At 43.2% G+C, this 16,479-nt stretch overlaps 2 protein-coding genes across 4 annotated transcripts in view; both read left to right on the top strand.

The window, feature by feature from the left end:
• Nucleotides 1–16,479, top strand: part of LOC114235400 (zinc finger protein 665-like) — a 427,904-nt gene that overhangs the window by 30,713 nt on the left and 380,712 nt on the right. The window lies entirely within an intron of this gene.
• LOC103012027 (KRAB domain-containing protein 5-like) overlaps nt 4,715–16,479 on the top strand; it is a 69,703-nt gene continuing 57,938 nt past the window's right edge. For all 3 annotated transcript variants that reach the window (XR_009006023.1, XR_009006024.1, XM_057533663.1), the window contains exon 1: nt 4,715–4,963. Coding sequence is in view for 1 of the 3 variants with exons in the window: in XM_057533663.1 (XP_057389646.1) it covers nt 4,892–4,963 (72 nt within the window). In the remaining 2 variants the exon portion in view is untranslated. The remainder of the gene's footprint in view (nt 4,964–16,479) is intronic.

Here is a 16,479-nt window from a genome sequence, read left to right as displayed (position 1 = left end):
ACGGGGACAGCACAGAGGAGGCACAGCTGGGTGTGATGGGGATGCCAGGGAGGGCAAGGAAGTGGAGGGTCACAGGAGAATGAGTGCACCCGTCCTTCGCTTTGCGGCATCTGACTTGCACGGCTGTGAGTAAGTGACAGGGTGTGCTTGTCTCCATGACGGAAGAACCACCTGGATAAGGCAGGGCAATGTATTCCACCGGCTTATCATTCTACCCCTGATGCAGACAAAACAAGCCCGGACTACAGTACGTACTCCATATGTAGTCAGCAAATTAATGAGAAGAACAGAGTGAAACTCGTACACCCTGCGGCATGGTCTTCACTTTGGGGGACGGATGTGTGCAGGGGTCCTTTGCCCTGGAAAGAGTGAGGAAGGAGCTGACCAGGAACAGCAGAGGCGGGTCTAGCCAAGGGTCCTCCATCCAGACAAAGCCCCTTACCCTCAACAAGTGCGAAGGGCAAGTGTAAGTTCAACCAGGACCGCAGTGAGCTCAACCAAGGGGTAGCTGCCTAAGGCTGAGCAAGACCCAGTTCGGAAATAAAAGAGCCTAAAATCAGCAGAAAAAGGAGAGGCCTCCAGGCTGCCTAGACCCCTCGATGGACAAAAGTTCTTTGTTGTTTGCAGTGACATTGGCTTAAATATTCACAGCCTCAAATGCTGACTTGATTGGGTTTGTTGGGATTGTGTAAACCAACAGTAGAAAGTAGAACAGCAGGAAGCTGATGTCTGAACCGAACAGTAGAGGGGAGGCTGGAAGACTTGAGGGAGGAAATGTAGGCAAGGGGCAGACAAACCACTTTGTTCCTCAAGTCTCCTACTTGTGAAAGTATCACCATTACTATTCTAGAGAAGACAATGGAAAAATATGCATAGAACCAATGTGTGTTTGTCAGAAAGACAAGCTTCTTTCCTAAATGGGCCCTCATTAGCTTCCTGCATTCTATTCTACTAATTGCTGAACACCATTAAATATTGTTGAGGGTGGAAATGAAGTTATCAGACCTCAGGTAATCTAGTTTTACTTTCTCTAGTGCTCATATTAAAGAGAATATACCTGCCTACTAAATATCCATAGAAATAATGCAAAATCGATTATTCTTTAGGTCAAAAGAATCCCAGTGTTATCTGGAGACTATATATTTTACAAGCTTCGTTATCCACACCTGAACATTCAGAAATATAAAGCAAAGAGCCAAAGTGCCTTCCAATTTTAAAATAAAAAATAAACTTTCCAGGTACTTTCAGAATGAATGTATAGTGAATTTGAAATTACATTATATTTAGATATTATTGATATGTATATGATGAAGTGAACAAGTTTACCTCAAGTGTGGAATAGAATAACAATTATATAAAAATGCAATTTGATTAAAGTTCATATTTTAAAGGCAAGACAAGAAAAACTTTTTCTCTACCCTTTGTCTTCCCTTCCCTCTAGTGTGCATTGTGCTTGCACATTATGCATTAACTAGACCTCCCCAATGGCAGAAACACCTGCTCCACATTAAAGATCTACTTTTATTCTTCTGGTGCTAGCTACATAACTCCTTAAAAGATAACATTCCTTTCTCAATCCTGTAAGGGGTCATGGTGACTCACCACCTGCGTTATACATGCAAACGTCTTTAGTGAACTTTATGTACAATGTCAATCTGTTATTTCCCTTAAAGATAACAGTTGGTTCAAAAAATAGGCAGAAGATCGAAAGAGACAATTCTTCAAAGAAGACATACAGATGTCCAATAGGCACATGAAAAGATGCTCAATATCGCTAATCATTAGAGAAATGCAAATCAAAACTACAATGAGGTATCACCTCACACTTGTCAGAATGGCCATCATCAAAAAGTCTACATATAATAAATGAGGGAGAGGGTGTGGAGAAAATGGAACCCTCCTACACTGTTAGTGGGAATATAAATTGCAGCAGCCATTATGGAGAGAACAGTATGGAAGTTACTTAAAAAACTCAAAATAGAGTTACCATAGGATCCTGCATTTCTGCTCCTGGGCACATAGCTGAAGAAAACTCTAATTCAAAAAGATACATGCACCCTAATGTTCATAGCAGCAGAATTTACAATAGCCAAGACATGGAAGCAACCTGAGTGTCCGTCGACAGATGAGTAGATTAAGAAACTGTGGTATATATACACAATGGTATATTACTCAGCCATAAAAAAGAATGAAATAGTGCCATTTGCAGCAACATGGATAGACCTAGACATTATCATGTTAAGTGAAGTGAGTCAGACACAGAAAGACACATATCATATGATATCACTTATATGTGGAATCTAAAAAAATTGATATAAATGAACTTATTTACAAAACAGAAATAGACTCACAGACATAGAAAACAAACTTATGGTTACCAAAGGGGAAAGTGGGGGTGGGGGGAATAAGGAGTTTGGGATTAATATATACACACTACTATATGTAATATAGATAAACAACAAGGACCTACTGCATAGCACAGGGAAGAATATTCAGTATTTTGTAATAACCTATAATGAAAAAGAATCTGAAAAAATATATATTATATATATACTTTAGGATATATATAATATATAAATATTATGTGTGTGTGTATAACTGAATCACTTTGCTGTACACCTGAAACTAACAACATTGTAAATTAACTATACTTCAATTTTTTAAAATGGTTTAAAAAAAAGATAACAATTGGTGCAGAACAGACTGGGTCTGACAACCTTGGGAGATAATGGGTCGCACCTAGTGGAAGTTAACTTAAATACTTACTTAGGACCTTATTAATGATAATAGCTATACTACTTGTATTCTGCCTATTTTACAAGATTATTGTTTCTTGCATTACCAAATGGGTGACCGAGCCTCCAATAAAAATAATAGTGACTATGTGACTTGAAACAGTGGACCAAATATAGTCCTATAAGATAAATGATTGTAATAGTAACTCTAGATATGGGAAGAAGCAACCAGAGGGAACCCAGACCGTAACAGACTAGTAAGATAGGCGGTCCAGAGGCTTTTGTCTACTGTTAACAGGGCTTAGTCCAGTTACAGCACATCGAGTAGCCCATCCACGAAATCCTCACCTGACCTGGGAATGAGCATTCTTAGCACCGTGGGACAAATTGGTCACGAAATGCCTCCCAAAACTTGGTTGAAGTTAAGACCGAAAGGGAAGGGGTTGTAAAATAGAGAATGTTGCTCACCACCCAGTTCTACAAGAAACAAGACATTAGCCACCGCGGTCACTGAACTACAGCCACCCTGACAGGAATTCAGGGAGAAGATCAGGATGAGGCACTCTCTGCTCTGCTCTGGGAAAACTGGCAGAACTGGCCCACACATAGATATTTTTAGGAGACAATTTTATGAACCCAGTTTCTTGCATCTTCCCATAGTTAAAAAGGCATTAAAACCATTAACTAAGACAGCTCTTCCTCACCAACAGCAGTAACCTTCTTCCAATACGTGTGCTTGTATTGCACTGTGTCTCTTCCCCAAAATCACATATATACTGGCCTCCACCCTTACCTCTTCCGAACGGTCCTCAGAGCTCTCTGAGAGACTGTCTCCCGGGTTACGATCCTCAGATTGGCTTAAATAAAATATTCCATTTCTTCCTTAGATTGACTATTGATTTCTTTTTTTTTTTTTTTTCGACAAATTTATACAGTTCATAAAAAACTTTTGCTCTTTTTTAAAGCAAAGATTAGGGACCTAAATTGTCACTGCTTAGGCCCTCCACTCCTCACATCCAGGTCTTGTCCACATCAGAGTCTCTGGAACTGAACACAGTTGAATTTGGCCTCCTGGGTGAATGGAGACTAGAAACAAAATGCTGTTCACAGCATTTTAGTATTAAAGAGCCCATTCTACCCAGGGAGAGTTTTGTATTTCATATTCTAGCTTGTAATCCCTACAGGGATAACTCCAGTTGCTGTTTATTTAAACTGCTTAAATTCATTCTAACTGCAGGAAATGTTCCTGGATCCAAACACCACCCCACATCAATCCCTCACTGAGATCCCATTTCTCTCAGTTCAGGACGGGCGTTCAACCCTCTGGCAGAAAATAGGTTCTGACTTAAACCGTTTTCATCTTGTTAAAAAGAAAATATCTTAATTTCCAAAATAAGTGGCCCACACAACTGTAAGCTTTTACTGTTAAACTATTAAAGGCAATAACTTAAACTAAGCTGGAAGCAATGCTACATCACACGACACAAAGACCCTCAAGCATGTCTAAACTCGGAAAAGAGGTTGGGAGGGAAACTGAAAGACGCGCAGACCACGCCCCTAGCCGGCACGCGCCCCTCCCTCTCGCAGTCGCTGCGCAGGCCTGGGCTCCTCACGCCCCGCCCCTTATTGGTGGTGCTCCGCTCAGGTCCCGCCCGTAGCCCGTATGCGCACGCGCAGTTTCTTTCAGACGGGAAGCGAATAGTGCGGAGCAAAGGTCACACTGGGAGCCGTGAGTTAACATTGTTTTTCTAGCTTAAAACCTGCGCCTCGCAGTCCCCTCTCCAGACAGACACTTAAAATGAGCAGTTTCAAGGCAGGGGGAACCACCCCTCCCTCCCGGTCACCGGCCCCGCCGCCCGGCGTTTTCTGCGCGGGCCTCGGCTCCCTCTTCGCCCCGCCCCTCGCCGATAGCGCCCAGGCCCCGCCCCCGGAAGCCCCGCTGGAGACTCTGCGCGCGCAGCTTCTTATGGCTCGGGAAGCGGACAGTGCGGAGTGGAGGTTGCACTGCCCAGCGTGTTTCTCGTTTGTAGTGTAAATCTGTGCTGCGCGGTTCCGCTGACTCCACCCTCAGGGTCTTGGGAGTCACTACGGACCTTAACTCCCAGCAGCCGGCCCTCCGACCCAGTAAATCCAGACATCGCTGTTACAGGTCGGGTATGTTTTCCTTTGGGTTTGAAATCGTTCTGAGGCGGGTCCCGGTGCCCTTGGCTTTTCTACCTTCGGTGCAGGTAGGCACCTCTATTCGTGACATTTTCCTGCTTTAAGTCCTTTACTACCTCCGCCTTCCCCTATAAAGGCCTCTTCCGCGAGGTGGATTCGCGCCCCCCAGCCTCGCCCCCTCGGCCCCTGGAGGGCAGCGCCGGCCGCCCCGCTCCCGGACAGGCCGCGTCCTCTCTCCGGTCCTGGGGTTCTGCAGAGCCCGCCCCTCTCCTGAGACCCCCTCCCTCCCTCCCAGCGCCTCTGTCCTCGCGTCTCCTCAGGCCGGTCCTTCTGCCACCCAGGCCTCCCCTCCCTAGTCAGCCCTTCCCCTCACCCCGCGTAGGGGGAGGTGACGTGGGCCAGCCGTGTGACACCACCTCCATTGGAAAATGGTCCCTTCCTGTCCGCGGGCATCTTATTCAGTCGCCGTCACCGTAAACATGGGGGCGAGGGGGATCAGGAGAAGCTGAGACAGAGCGACTGAGAGAAATCGAAGAACTGAGGAGAAAAGAATGGGGGAGAACCGATGGGAACATGGAGGGTGGCAGAGGACTTGTAAAGAGACGGAAAATGAAAGTGATTAAGCTTGATTGTAGCAGGTGAATAAAATAGAGAAGTCAATTAAAAAGCCGGATCTCCGGGGATTGGAGAGCAACATAGAGACAGGGGCTCTGGATCAGCGGTAGGGGGCGGGTGACAGCGGTGAGGCCCTTCACACACGGAATTGGGGGAGAGGATAAAAGAGTTGGAACCTCGGCCTTTAGAGCAACTTGGTGCTGGGAGAGAAAGAGGACTAGTGACTAGAAGAGCAGAGGAAGAGAGAGAGAGAGCAGGAAGGAAGCGTCCCCACGGGGTACTAGAGAGTTGGGAGGAAGGGAGTGTAACGGAGAGAAGTGAAACCACACACCTCAGATTGGGACTCGAACCCACTGTCCTTTAACATCGCCCACCTGGTCTCAGGACTTAATGAAGCTCAGGTTCTTTACATCTCAGCGTAGAAGGAATTCAGCGAGAGGCAAAGTGAGAGGTAAGAAGTAGATTATTGAGAGACATACACACTCCATAGACAGAATGTAGGCCCTCAGAAGGCGAGAGGCCCTGGGATATGCACATTCCGTAGGCAGAATGCAGTCCGTCTCGGAAGGTGAGAGCGGCCCCAAAATATGGGGTGGTTAGTTTTTAGGGGCTGAGTAATTTCATAGTCTCATGAGTGGGGGGATTATTCCAACTATTTCGGGGAGAGGCGGAGATATCCAGGAGTTGAGCAACTGCCCAGTTTTTGGCCTTGTATGGTTGGCCTCGGAACTGTCATGGCGCCTCTGGGTGTGTCATTTAGCTAATGTATTACAATGAGCGTGTAACGAGGCTCAGAGTCTACTGGAAGTCGGGCCTGATCGGTTATAACCAGTTTTTGTCGTATTCTCAACTGCTGTGTCATTCTTCTAAAGGTTGCGCCCCATCCTCTTCCGTCCTGTCTCAGAAAAGGTGTAACCGAGAGGGCAGAGAGGGAGGAGGGGTGGGGGAAGAAAGAAGCAGAAATAATGGACATTGAGGGCAGTCTGGTTGGGCAGAAAGAGCAACAAGAGGGGGAACGGTTGCAGAGTGGGGGCGGGACAGGTGTGAGGGAGGAAATAGGAGGGGAGAAACAGCAGGGGAGCGGAAGGGAACAAGACGAGAGACAGAAAGAAATAGGGAGACAGAGAAACAATGAAATGGAAATACCTAGTAGTGCAGGTAGAGAGGGGAAACTGGATTCGGATGGGTGGTGAGTTGTTTGCATATGGATGATGAAGTTGTGATAATACTGATTTGTGTCTTTAGAATCTAATCCATTTAAAATTTGTTTAAATTGGGGTTTCCCTGGTGGTCCAGTGGTTAAGACTCCGCGCTTCCACTGCAGGGGGCACAGGTTCGATCCCTGGTTGGGGAACTAAGATCCTGCATGCGGCACGGTGCGGCCAAAAAAAAAAATTTTTTTTTGGTTTAAATTATGCAGATGAGGATGGGAATTGCACAGCTGCTGTCTACAAGGCTTGTGCATTTTGTAATTACTTGTATGCGAAGATAACATTTGCCCACCATGTTCAGCCAGGGGGCAGGGACTTGATTCACTCAGCTGTGAGTCACCCCCTTCCCTTTTCCTGACTTGGAGCAGAGGAGGAGGGAGAGGACACGTGGGGCAAGAAATGATTGAATCTGTCACTACATGGTGCCTTTGTAAAGGAACGATTGGAAGTGTTGTTTTTGTGATGGATTTACTTTTTCTTTATCATTTCTTTACATAGCTTGGAATAAATTTTAGTATGTACAATTTGAACTTTCCTGTAAATAATTGTTAACTTCTGGAATAAGCTTTGGTGGCCTTCTGTAATCAACTCGTGTACTACTTTTCTAAATATGATATATTCTCAATTTTTTAAAACTCTGACACCAGAATTTTTAGATTTAAAAATAATTCACTGGCTTCCCTGGTGTCGCAGTTGTTGAGAATCCGCCTGCCAATGCAAGGGACATGGGTTTGATCCCCGGTCTGGGAAGCTCCCACATGCCGCGGAGCAGCTAAGCCCCGTGCGCTACAACTACTGAGCCTGCGCTCTAGAGCCCGCGAGCCACAACTACTGAAGCCGGCATGCCTAGAGCCTGTGCTCCGCAGCAAGAGAAGCCACCACAATGAGAGGCCCCCGCTCGCGGCAACTAGAGAAAGCCCGCGCGCAGCAACTAAGACCCAATGCAGCCAAAAATAAATAAATAAAAATAAATAAATTTTTTAAAAAAATTTCAGAAAATATTTCTTTTTAAAATGTTTCAGGTTTATTCGAGACTTGCCTGCTTTCTCCTCATTAAGTTATATATTGGAAATGTTCTTTGGTAACTAGTAAATAATTTGACTGTTTTGATAAGGACTTGGAAAGACGTCAGTGATCTTTTCTATTAACAGTTAAAACTTAGTTTAACCAGTTAGCTTAATAATAATACATTGCCTTCCCTTTTATGTGATCTGTGAAAATCGTGAGCTGTGAGGTGACATGAAGACGTTTCCCTCAGGTCCCTCTTGATTGTCACTGCAGTTGATGAAGGATGGGCTGGATTGACTTGGAATCTTCCAACAGAGCCCCTCTGTTCATGATGAAGAAGTTTGCTCAGAGCTTATTTCGAAGTTGACTCCTTGCTATGTTTTCCACAGCTATGTTTTTGCAATTCTGTATTTTTAAAGTATTTTACTGTGATTTTTCTGGAAAAGAAGAATTAAATGCTTGGTATCAGTGTGATCAGACCTTGAAAGAAGAAGCTTCCTTTGCTCAGGAACATGAAAGATGGTCCCAGTGTTTTAAATGGGACAGGCGTAAGCAGAAATTCTCAGTCTGATAACCCCAACATCCCTGGCATATCTGATTCTGATGTTTCCTCCGCCTCTTCCAACTGTGATTGCTGCCTTTGATTGCCTTGTAATTCTTCTCGCGATAGACATGACGCACTGGGTAAAAGCAGTTGCTGCCAATAGGCCTTTAGTGATGTGATGGTGGGGTGTGGGGGGAGGGGAAGCGTTCAGAGTTCTACGAGTGGGTCTCAGTCTTTTAGCGAGCCTGTACCTCTGCGCTGTGAACTGCATATATAATTCTCATTCTCCCTTCCTTTTTTTTTTTTTTTTAATTTTTATTTATTTATTTATTTTGGCTGTGTTGGGTCTTCGTTTCTGTGCGAGGGCTTTCTCTAGTTGTGGCAAGCGGGGGCCACTCTTAATCGGGGTGCGCGGGCCTCTCACTATCGTGGCCTCTCTTGTTGCGGAGCACAGGCTCCAGACGCGCAGGCTCAGTAGTTGTGGCTCACGGGCTTAGTCGCTCCGCGGCATGTGGGATCTTCCCAGACCAGGACTCGAACCCGTGTTCCCTGCATTAGCAGGCAGATTCTCAACCACTGTGCTGCCAGGGAAGCCCTCTCCCTTCCTTTTGTGGGACAGGATGACTAGTATGGTCTGCAGTTGGGTGTTTCCCTCCCAGCAAGTCAGTTAGGTTCAGAACCCCAGCAGGTAAGGCTATGGTTAAATAGTCTCACCTATGGGCGGGCCTTTTTAAAAGGAACAGCATGCTCAGGTGTATTTCAAAATAGTTCCTTTTTCTCTGTCCCCGTTGGAAGCTCCAGAGTCTTTTTCTCCAGTATTTACTATGAGAACTTGGTTGAGCTCCTGCAGGTGAAACCCACAGTTGCATGGAGGGGCCCACCTATGACTGGGTCCCTTGGAGTTTTTACATCTTGGACTTGTCTGCTCTGAGCCTCCAGCAATTTGTTAATTACAGTTCAGGTTTTTTTCTTTGTTTACTCTGGGACCGGTTCTGGTGGAGTTTCAACTCATGAGTTTCCACTCTGGTAAGTTGTGATTCTTTTTGTCTGCCTCTTTGTCTCTCCAGTTTTTGGTTCAACTGAAAATTGTTGTTGGCTCTGTGGCTTTACTTTTCTTAAAGTTGTTGATTTTTTAGTTCGTTCAGCCTTGTGGTTAGAACAGAGTTGCAACTTCCAATCTCCTTTCAAGCAGATTCAAGACACATGGGAAAATTTTAATTTTTTCATATATCTAGGACGTTTAATAGATTACTTTGTATTTTGTCTTTAGTATGGGATATTTAGTATTTCAAAAGGTAAAGATGATAATGTGGTTTATCCTTGTTATAAAGGACTGAGGTTTCTCCATTAAAAATTTATATGTGCTTTCATATAAATTTTTCAGCCTATGTGAATTATATGCTCTATTTAAAATATTTTAAATAATATTTCATTTTACCAGACTTAAGATTTTATTCATTAAATATTTTCATGGACGTATTCTGAGCAGAAACTGTTACTAGTGCTGGTTAAAATACAGTTTGAAGACAAATTGGCATGTCTTCATGGAGTTTCCAGGGAGTTTTTAATTTAAATAATTTGTTTATTTGTAAAATTTCCATTTTGTCCTTCTTATAAAATTTTGTATTTCTTTAAAATTTCTACCTTTTTGATTTATTTCAAATGTTTCTTTGCCACATAGAGCATAGCTTTATAATAGCTGCTTTTAAAATCTTTATCCGATAATTTTATCATCTGAGTCATCCCAGAATCAATGTCTCTCAGTTGCCTTTTCCCTTGAGAATGACTCCTATCTTCCTCAGTTTTGGTATGTTAAGTGTTGTTTTATTATTATTATTTCATGGATGTTGTGAATTCTGTAGACTCTGGGTTTTGTTATAATCCTCTGAAGAATGTTGATGGTTTGTTTCTGTAGGAGATCGAGTTTATTTTGTTCAGACTGCCAGTTGTGTTTAACCTTTTGTTGCAGTGGCTCAAGTCTCAGTTGTTTTCTCAAAACCTTGGTCATGCTGATTTTGGCCTGTCTCATTTGAACCTGTGAGGTTCAGGGGTTAGGCTGAGGTTAGGCTGAGATTTTGCAAGTGGTTCAGATGTCAGCTGAGTGCTCAAAATTGTTGCTATGCTGATTTGGGTTTGTGCAAAGCACGTGTGGTTCACATGTTAGGCTGGGACTTTTATGGGCTTCTACACAGAAACGCTGGTGCCTCTTTTCAAGCTTCCTCTCCTCTAGGATTTTCTTCCCATACTCTGGTCTAACTAACTGACTTTGTTCCATTGTTCCCTGGCCAGAAATATCCAAACTTTCTGTCAGCGCTTTAGCTGCACGTGCTACGTGCCGCTGTGCAAGTGGTGTCTACCGTTGGTGCAAAACCATGCGACTGGTTGCTTCTCCAACTTTTGGCTCATTCCCGTCGCCTCTCTGCTCTTGTTTACCTTCCAGAGTCCTCAAGTAGTGTTTGTTTTCTTTTGTAATGTATCCAAATTTACTGTTGTAATTAGTGAGAGGGATGGGTGCTAGGGGCTTTGATATCATAGGCAGTATTTTATTAAATACATATTTCCCTTGACAGTGAGCCATTAAAGGAGTCGCCGCCCGCATTTTGAAAAGTAGTATGTTTGTAGCATTTCTGAAGGTGTGTCTGATGAGTCCCTGAATGGTATGGGCTTCTGAACCAGTCAGTATTGGATTCAGCTCTAAACTGAACCCACATGGTAATTAATTGGCATCAATTAGGTAAGCGTGCTTTATGGCTGCCCAGCTGCTTGGCAAGAAAATAAGGTTGGGGAATCAACTTTCATCTTTGCTATTTAAAATCACCCATATCCATTATTTTTGAATTTGAGCATCTGCTATCTCTTCTGAAAATTGACCAGACACATCTGTCTTGGTAAGCTGGTAGATTTAAACAACACAAAGGTTTCTGATAAAGTAAACATTTAAAAACAAATCCTATTGCTGCTACAGCTCTGTCAGGTACTCACATGCAACTCACTTTTAAACTGGAAAATAATTTCACTCAAATTATACACACTTTTATGCTTTAGTAGCTCTTTGCTAAGAGGGTACAAAAGATAATCGTCATCTATTAGTTGAGTGCTTAATCTTTATGTGGTAACTGCCACAGTCAAATCCAAATTAATGATTAGATTTCCAAAGAAAATGTTTTTATTTTCTTGCCGATGGCAGTCAGTCTGGCATCCTGTATATGGACCCTGTTGTTAAACATTTTGAGCCAGGAAAATATTTTAAAACACACAGCAGTAGAACTTACTACTGATTGAATTATTCATATATATTCCCAAGATGAAGATGGGGAGAAAATCATGGAATCAATAAATACAGGATACAATTCTATTTTATTAATCCTCTGAAGATCATCCTGCAAGTCTGTAATAATTTTCTTATTAATTCTCTCTCTATTTGTATGTTATGTCCCTTGTGTTGGGTAAGTGGGTGTGTAACTGATTTTAATTTAATGTTATAACACCACATTGACTTCTCTATTTTTCTCATTCTGAGAACTTTATTTTTGTTATAGTTTCTTGAAGCTCATGGTCTGAAATTGAATAGTGTATAAAAGTTTTTATAATTGTTAGAATCAAAATGGCATTTGCCATTTTATAAATTACCTAGAATATAATAATGAAATAGAGAAATTGTCTTTTTTCTATGAAAATGACACTTTTCATAAAAGAAACTTCAAAAATAGATTTAATAGTTACATATAAAAGCAAATTGAGAATAAGATGTTTCTAACTTTTGACCTCTTAACGAATTATTTTCTTCCAAAAATATCGCTGTTGATTATTTCATAAAGAAAATAAATAGTATTAAGAGGAAAGTATTTTCATGTAGAAAAATAACTAGGTCTCTAGGCTCCTGTATGAGGTTGCTAGGGCTGCTGTAACAACGTTCCACAAACTGAGTCTCTTAAACAACAGAAATTTATTGCATTACAGTTGAGGAGACGAGAAATCAGAGATCAGGGTGTCAGCCTGGCTGGTCCTTTCTGAGATCTGTGAGGGACACTCTGTTACTTGCCTCTCTCCTAGCTTCTGGTGGTTTCCTGATGATCATTGTCATTCCTTGGCATAGATATTTTTCTGCCTAAGAAAAATCTTCATCTTCACATGTCATTTTCCCTGTGTGTGTCTCTGTGTCCAAATTTCCTTTTCTTACAAGGATACCAGTCATATTGGATTAGCATACTCACTAATGACCTCATTTAAACTTGATCATCTCTATGAAGACCTGTCTGCAATAAGGTCACATTCTGAGGCACTAGGAGTTTGGACTCCAACATATCTTTTCTGAGGAGAAACAGTTCAACCCATAATAGCATCTAAAATCAGGAAATGATTGGAGCTGGAGCTTTATTTATTAATCATTCCCTTGCTTTTGCATGTTTATGTAATTTCCAAGACTATAACAACCCACTTCTGTTTGTTTCTTTCTATTCAGTCCCTACGTGTTTTAGGGAGAAGAAATACACTGATGAAAATTTAATAAAGCAAATTATTTAATTCTGTAAGAGCTTATTTCAGTATAACAATAACTCATTCATTTTCTCTTTCATTCAAATAAATATTTTTGAGTACTCTGGGAAAACAGACTTTCATTTCATTAGGAAGAATTCAAAGGGTTCTGCCCTCTTGTGGGTTGAGTGTCTCTGGACTTGTGCAAATTAAGAAGTTGTTGTCTAAGCATTAAAAAAAAAAAAGCAAGCTGGAATTTTCTAATTGTTGCACTTCTCCAAGAAAATGTTCCCTTTCATTATTGGGATTAAATAAATGGGACAGGTGATAAGGACAAACTGTGCCCACTGGCCCTTCAGGTGACCTTTTCAGAATTCAGTTCCACCTGGTCTGTTCTCTAAACTCAGACCTTCTCAGAAATGTCTCCCCTGTAGGCCTCAAGGAGATGAGATGGGATGACAGACTAGACCAGAAATTCTCAGTCTGAGCAACCCTGACCCCTGAAAGAATTGGCCAAATTGGGTGTGTGTCCATGTGTGGCAGTTCTTGGAAAGAGTGTGCACTTGTAATTAAAATTTTTTAAATGGGTCCCAGGCCTCCCAGAATGAAAAACAAAAGTGTTAGGATGGAGGCAGGAAGCTAGGCTCCGAGTCAGAGAGCCCGTAGTCAGTCTTCCTTCTCTGCATTAAGTGTAAACCTAAAGGGAGTTTATGTCGGTCCTGGCACTCATACCTCCAATGGCCTCCATTTGTCTTCAGGACAAAATCCCGACTCCTCACTGTGGCTGCTCAGCCCTGTGTCCTCCTCAGGGCCCTGCCAGGGTCTCCAGCCTCATCCTGGGCGCTGACCCTTTCTCATGGTTCACTCTGCCCCAGGCATTTTCTCCTTTTCTCTGTTTCCAAACACCAACACCTTTTCTGTGTCAGATCTCATTTCTTGTTCTTACCTTTGGCCTTTAAGTCACCATGGCTCAGGCCCCTTGTCCTCCTTCAGGTCTAGGCTCAGAGAGGTCTCCCTGTCCCCTCCTGACAATCTCTGTCACGTTACCCGGGTTTTATTAACTCTGTATCAATTGCCATCAACAGAAATACCCTTCTCCATTGATTATTTTGAGTCTTTCCTGTCTTCCCTCCATTGAAGTGCACACAGCGTTCCTCTTTTTCCCAGGATGACGGCAGTACGTGACTTTGAGAATGTGTTTAGATGCTAGGACTGCGGGTTGGGCTGAGTAATCCTCAGGGAAGACCAAGGGACTTGAACAAGTGATGATGATGGTTTGCATATTTGTTCTGGAAATTTGAACTTTAAAAAAAAAATTATTTTCCATTACGGTTTATCATAGGATATTGAGTATAGTTACCTGTGCTATACAGTAGGACTTTGTTTATCCATTCTATATATAAAAGCTTACATCTGCTAACCCCACCCTCCCAGTCCATCCCTCCCCTAATCCCCTCCACCTTGGCAATCGCAAGTCTGTTCTGTATGTCCATGAGTCTGTTTCTGTTTTTGTAGATAGGTTCATTTGTGTCATGTTTTAGATTCCACATATAAGTGATATCATATAGTATTTATTTTTGTCTTTCTGATTTACTTCACTTTGTATGATAATCTCTAGTTGCAACCATGTTGCTGCAGATGGCATTACTGTGTTCTTTTTTATGGCTGTGTAATATTCCACTGTGTGTGTGTGTGTGTGTGTGTGTGTGTGTGTGTGTGTGTGTGTCCGTCCCATCTTCTTTATCCATTCACCTGTCGGTGGACATTTAGGTTGTTTCCATGTCTTGGCTATAGTGAATAGTGCTGCTGTGAACATAGGGGTGCGTGTATCTTTTTGAATTATAGTTTTGTCTGGACATATGCCCGGGGGTGGGATTGCTGGATCGTGTGGTAATTCTATTTGGAAATTTCAACTTTAATTGATCCTTACCCTCTGTGGCTGCTTAATTACTCAAAATAAGAACAAAACGCTTTAGAGAACCCTAGTAAGCACTTCAGGCTGGTACCCGCAGGCAGTGTGCTGAGGTGTCCCCACGTGTAGTCCGCTGTGTCATTGATCCACTGTAGTCCTCAGGTCTTCCAGGCTCTAAACATCCAGGGCCAGTCGCCACCTTGACAAGAGGTTTTTGCCTTCCAGCAGTTCATCTGTTCAGAGTCAGGGATACTGATTTCACTGTGTTAAAGGTAGGCAGAAAGTCAGGAACATAAGGGGGCATGAAGGAGGCCCCTTGTAAAGAGCTAGGGTATCTTGCAATTAGCTGTGCGTGGGGAGATCAGGACACAGTGAGACCTGAGAACCCTCTCTCGATGACTTCTTCACTGAACTCAGTAGCCTTTGTAACTGGACTCTATATCGTCCCCAGTTGCTGGCAAGTTTTCCCAGGAGGGCCAACTTCTTGATCTTCATACAGAATACCTAGCATCCTTTGGGTGGCAGCATTCCTACTGTGATGTCTGTGCTCAGAAGCCTCTGTGCCTTTTAGCCCTATTTGCTCAGTCATGCCCAGAGGAGAGGTAGTAAAATGGGGAAAAGTGGAGGGGTCTGCAGGAGGGATATGGCAGCAAGTGTGGTCAAACAGAAGAGCCCAATGAATGCTGTGTGCTCCTGTTCCTTGTGGGATCAGTGGGTGTGTGCAATGTTGGGAAGGCATGTCTCAGTTCTGGCTGGAGCATCTGCAATTGGGTTTATGGGCGGTTGTGGGCTGCATGGAATGGTTTGGGGTGCCCTAGTGTCAACTCAGGTTGCCTGGGACACACGTGCTGAAACGGATTTGCATATACTAGTTTTAATTGGGTAGGTCATGATCACACCTGAGGAGGAATGTAAGGAGTGGAATTAGGCAGAGGGAAATAATATCGTGCAATGATGGTAGAACCAAGGCCTGAGCTGAGCCCACGGGAGCTGTGGGTGCAGGAGGATGGGTGCCTTAGTCCCGAGGTGCTGGATCTAGAGGGTGCCCCCCAGCATCCACTCCACATGCTGACTTTTGTTGGGTTTTTTGGGGGGCAAGCATCATCATCATTGCAACCCATGGAGTAATACAGGGAAAGTCTCAGAAATCATTTTCTGGGTTACTTTTGGTATTTTTGAGTATTTTGGGTTGCAAGTGAAGAAAGTTTTAGATGCACTTTGAAAGATACAAAAGAGAAGTTGGAGTGTTTCCTTGGAAGACATGTTCTCATTGGAGCATGTGCATCGTTGGAGACATCTTGCTTTTATTATTAGATTTGGATATGACATTGTTTGGGCTAGGGGCACTGTGAATTAAAATATAGTGTCTTGGGACTTACCTGGTTCCAAGGCACAGTGGTTAAGAATCCGCCTGCCAATGCAGGGGACACGGGTTCGAGCCCTGGTCCAGGAAGATCCTATGTGCTGCGGAGCAACTAAGCCTGTGCGCCACAACTACTGAGCCTGAGTGCCACAACTACTGAAGCCCGCGCGCCTAGAGCCCATGCTCCATAACAAGAGAAGCCACCGCAATGAGAAGCCTGTGCATCGCAGTGAAGAGTAGCCCCCACTCTCCGCAACTAGAGAAAGCCTGCGGGCAGCAACGAAGACCCAACGCAGGCAAAAATAAATAAATAAATTAATTAATTAATTATAAAAAATAATGCTTTATATTAAAATATAGTGTCTTGGGTCTAGAGGGTCCTTAGGTGTCTTCATATGTATTATTCCAGCATGAATGCACGAGTTATTAGGGGTTGGAATGTTTTCTGATATTTT

Source organism: Balaenoptera acutorostrata, chromosome 19 (assembly GCF_949987535.1).
Source record: "Balaenoptera acutorostrata chromosome 19, mBalAcu1.1, whole genome shotgun sequence".
Lineage (NCBI taxonomy): Eukaryota > Metazoa > Chordata > Mammalia > Artiodactyla > Balaenopteridae > Balaenoptera > Balaenoptera acutorostrata.
This window is presented reverse-complemented; position numbering and strand designations above follow the sequence as displayed.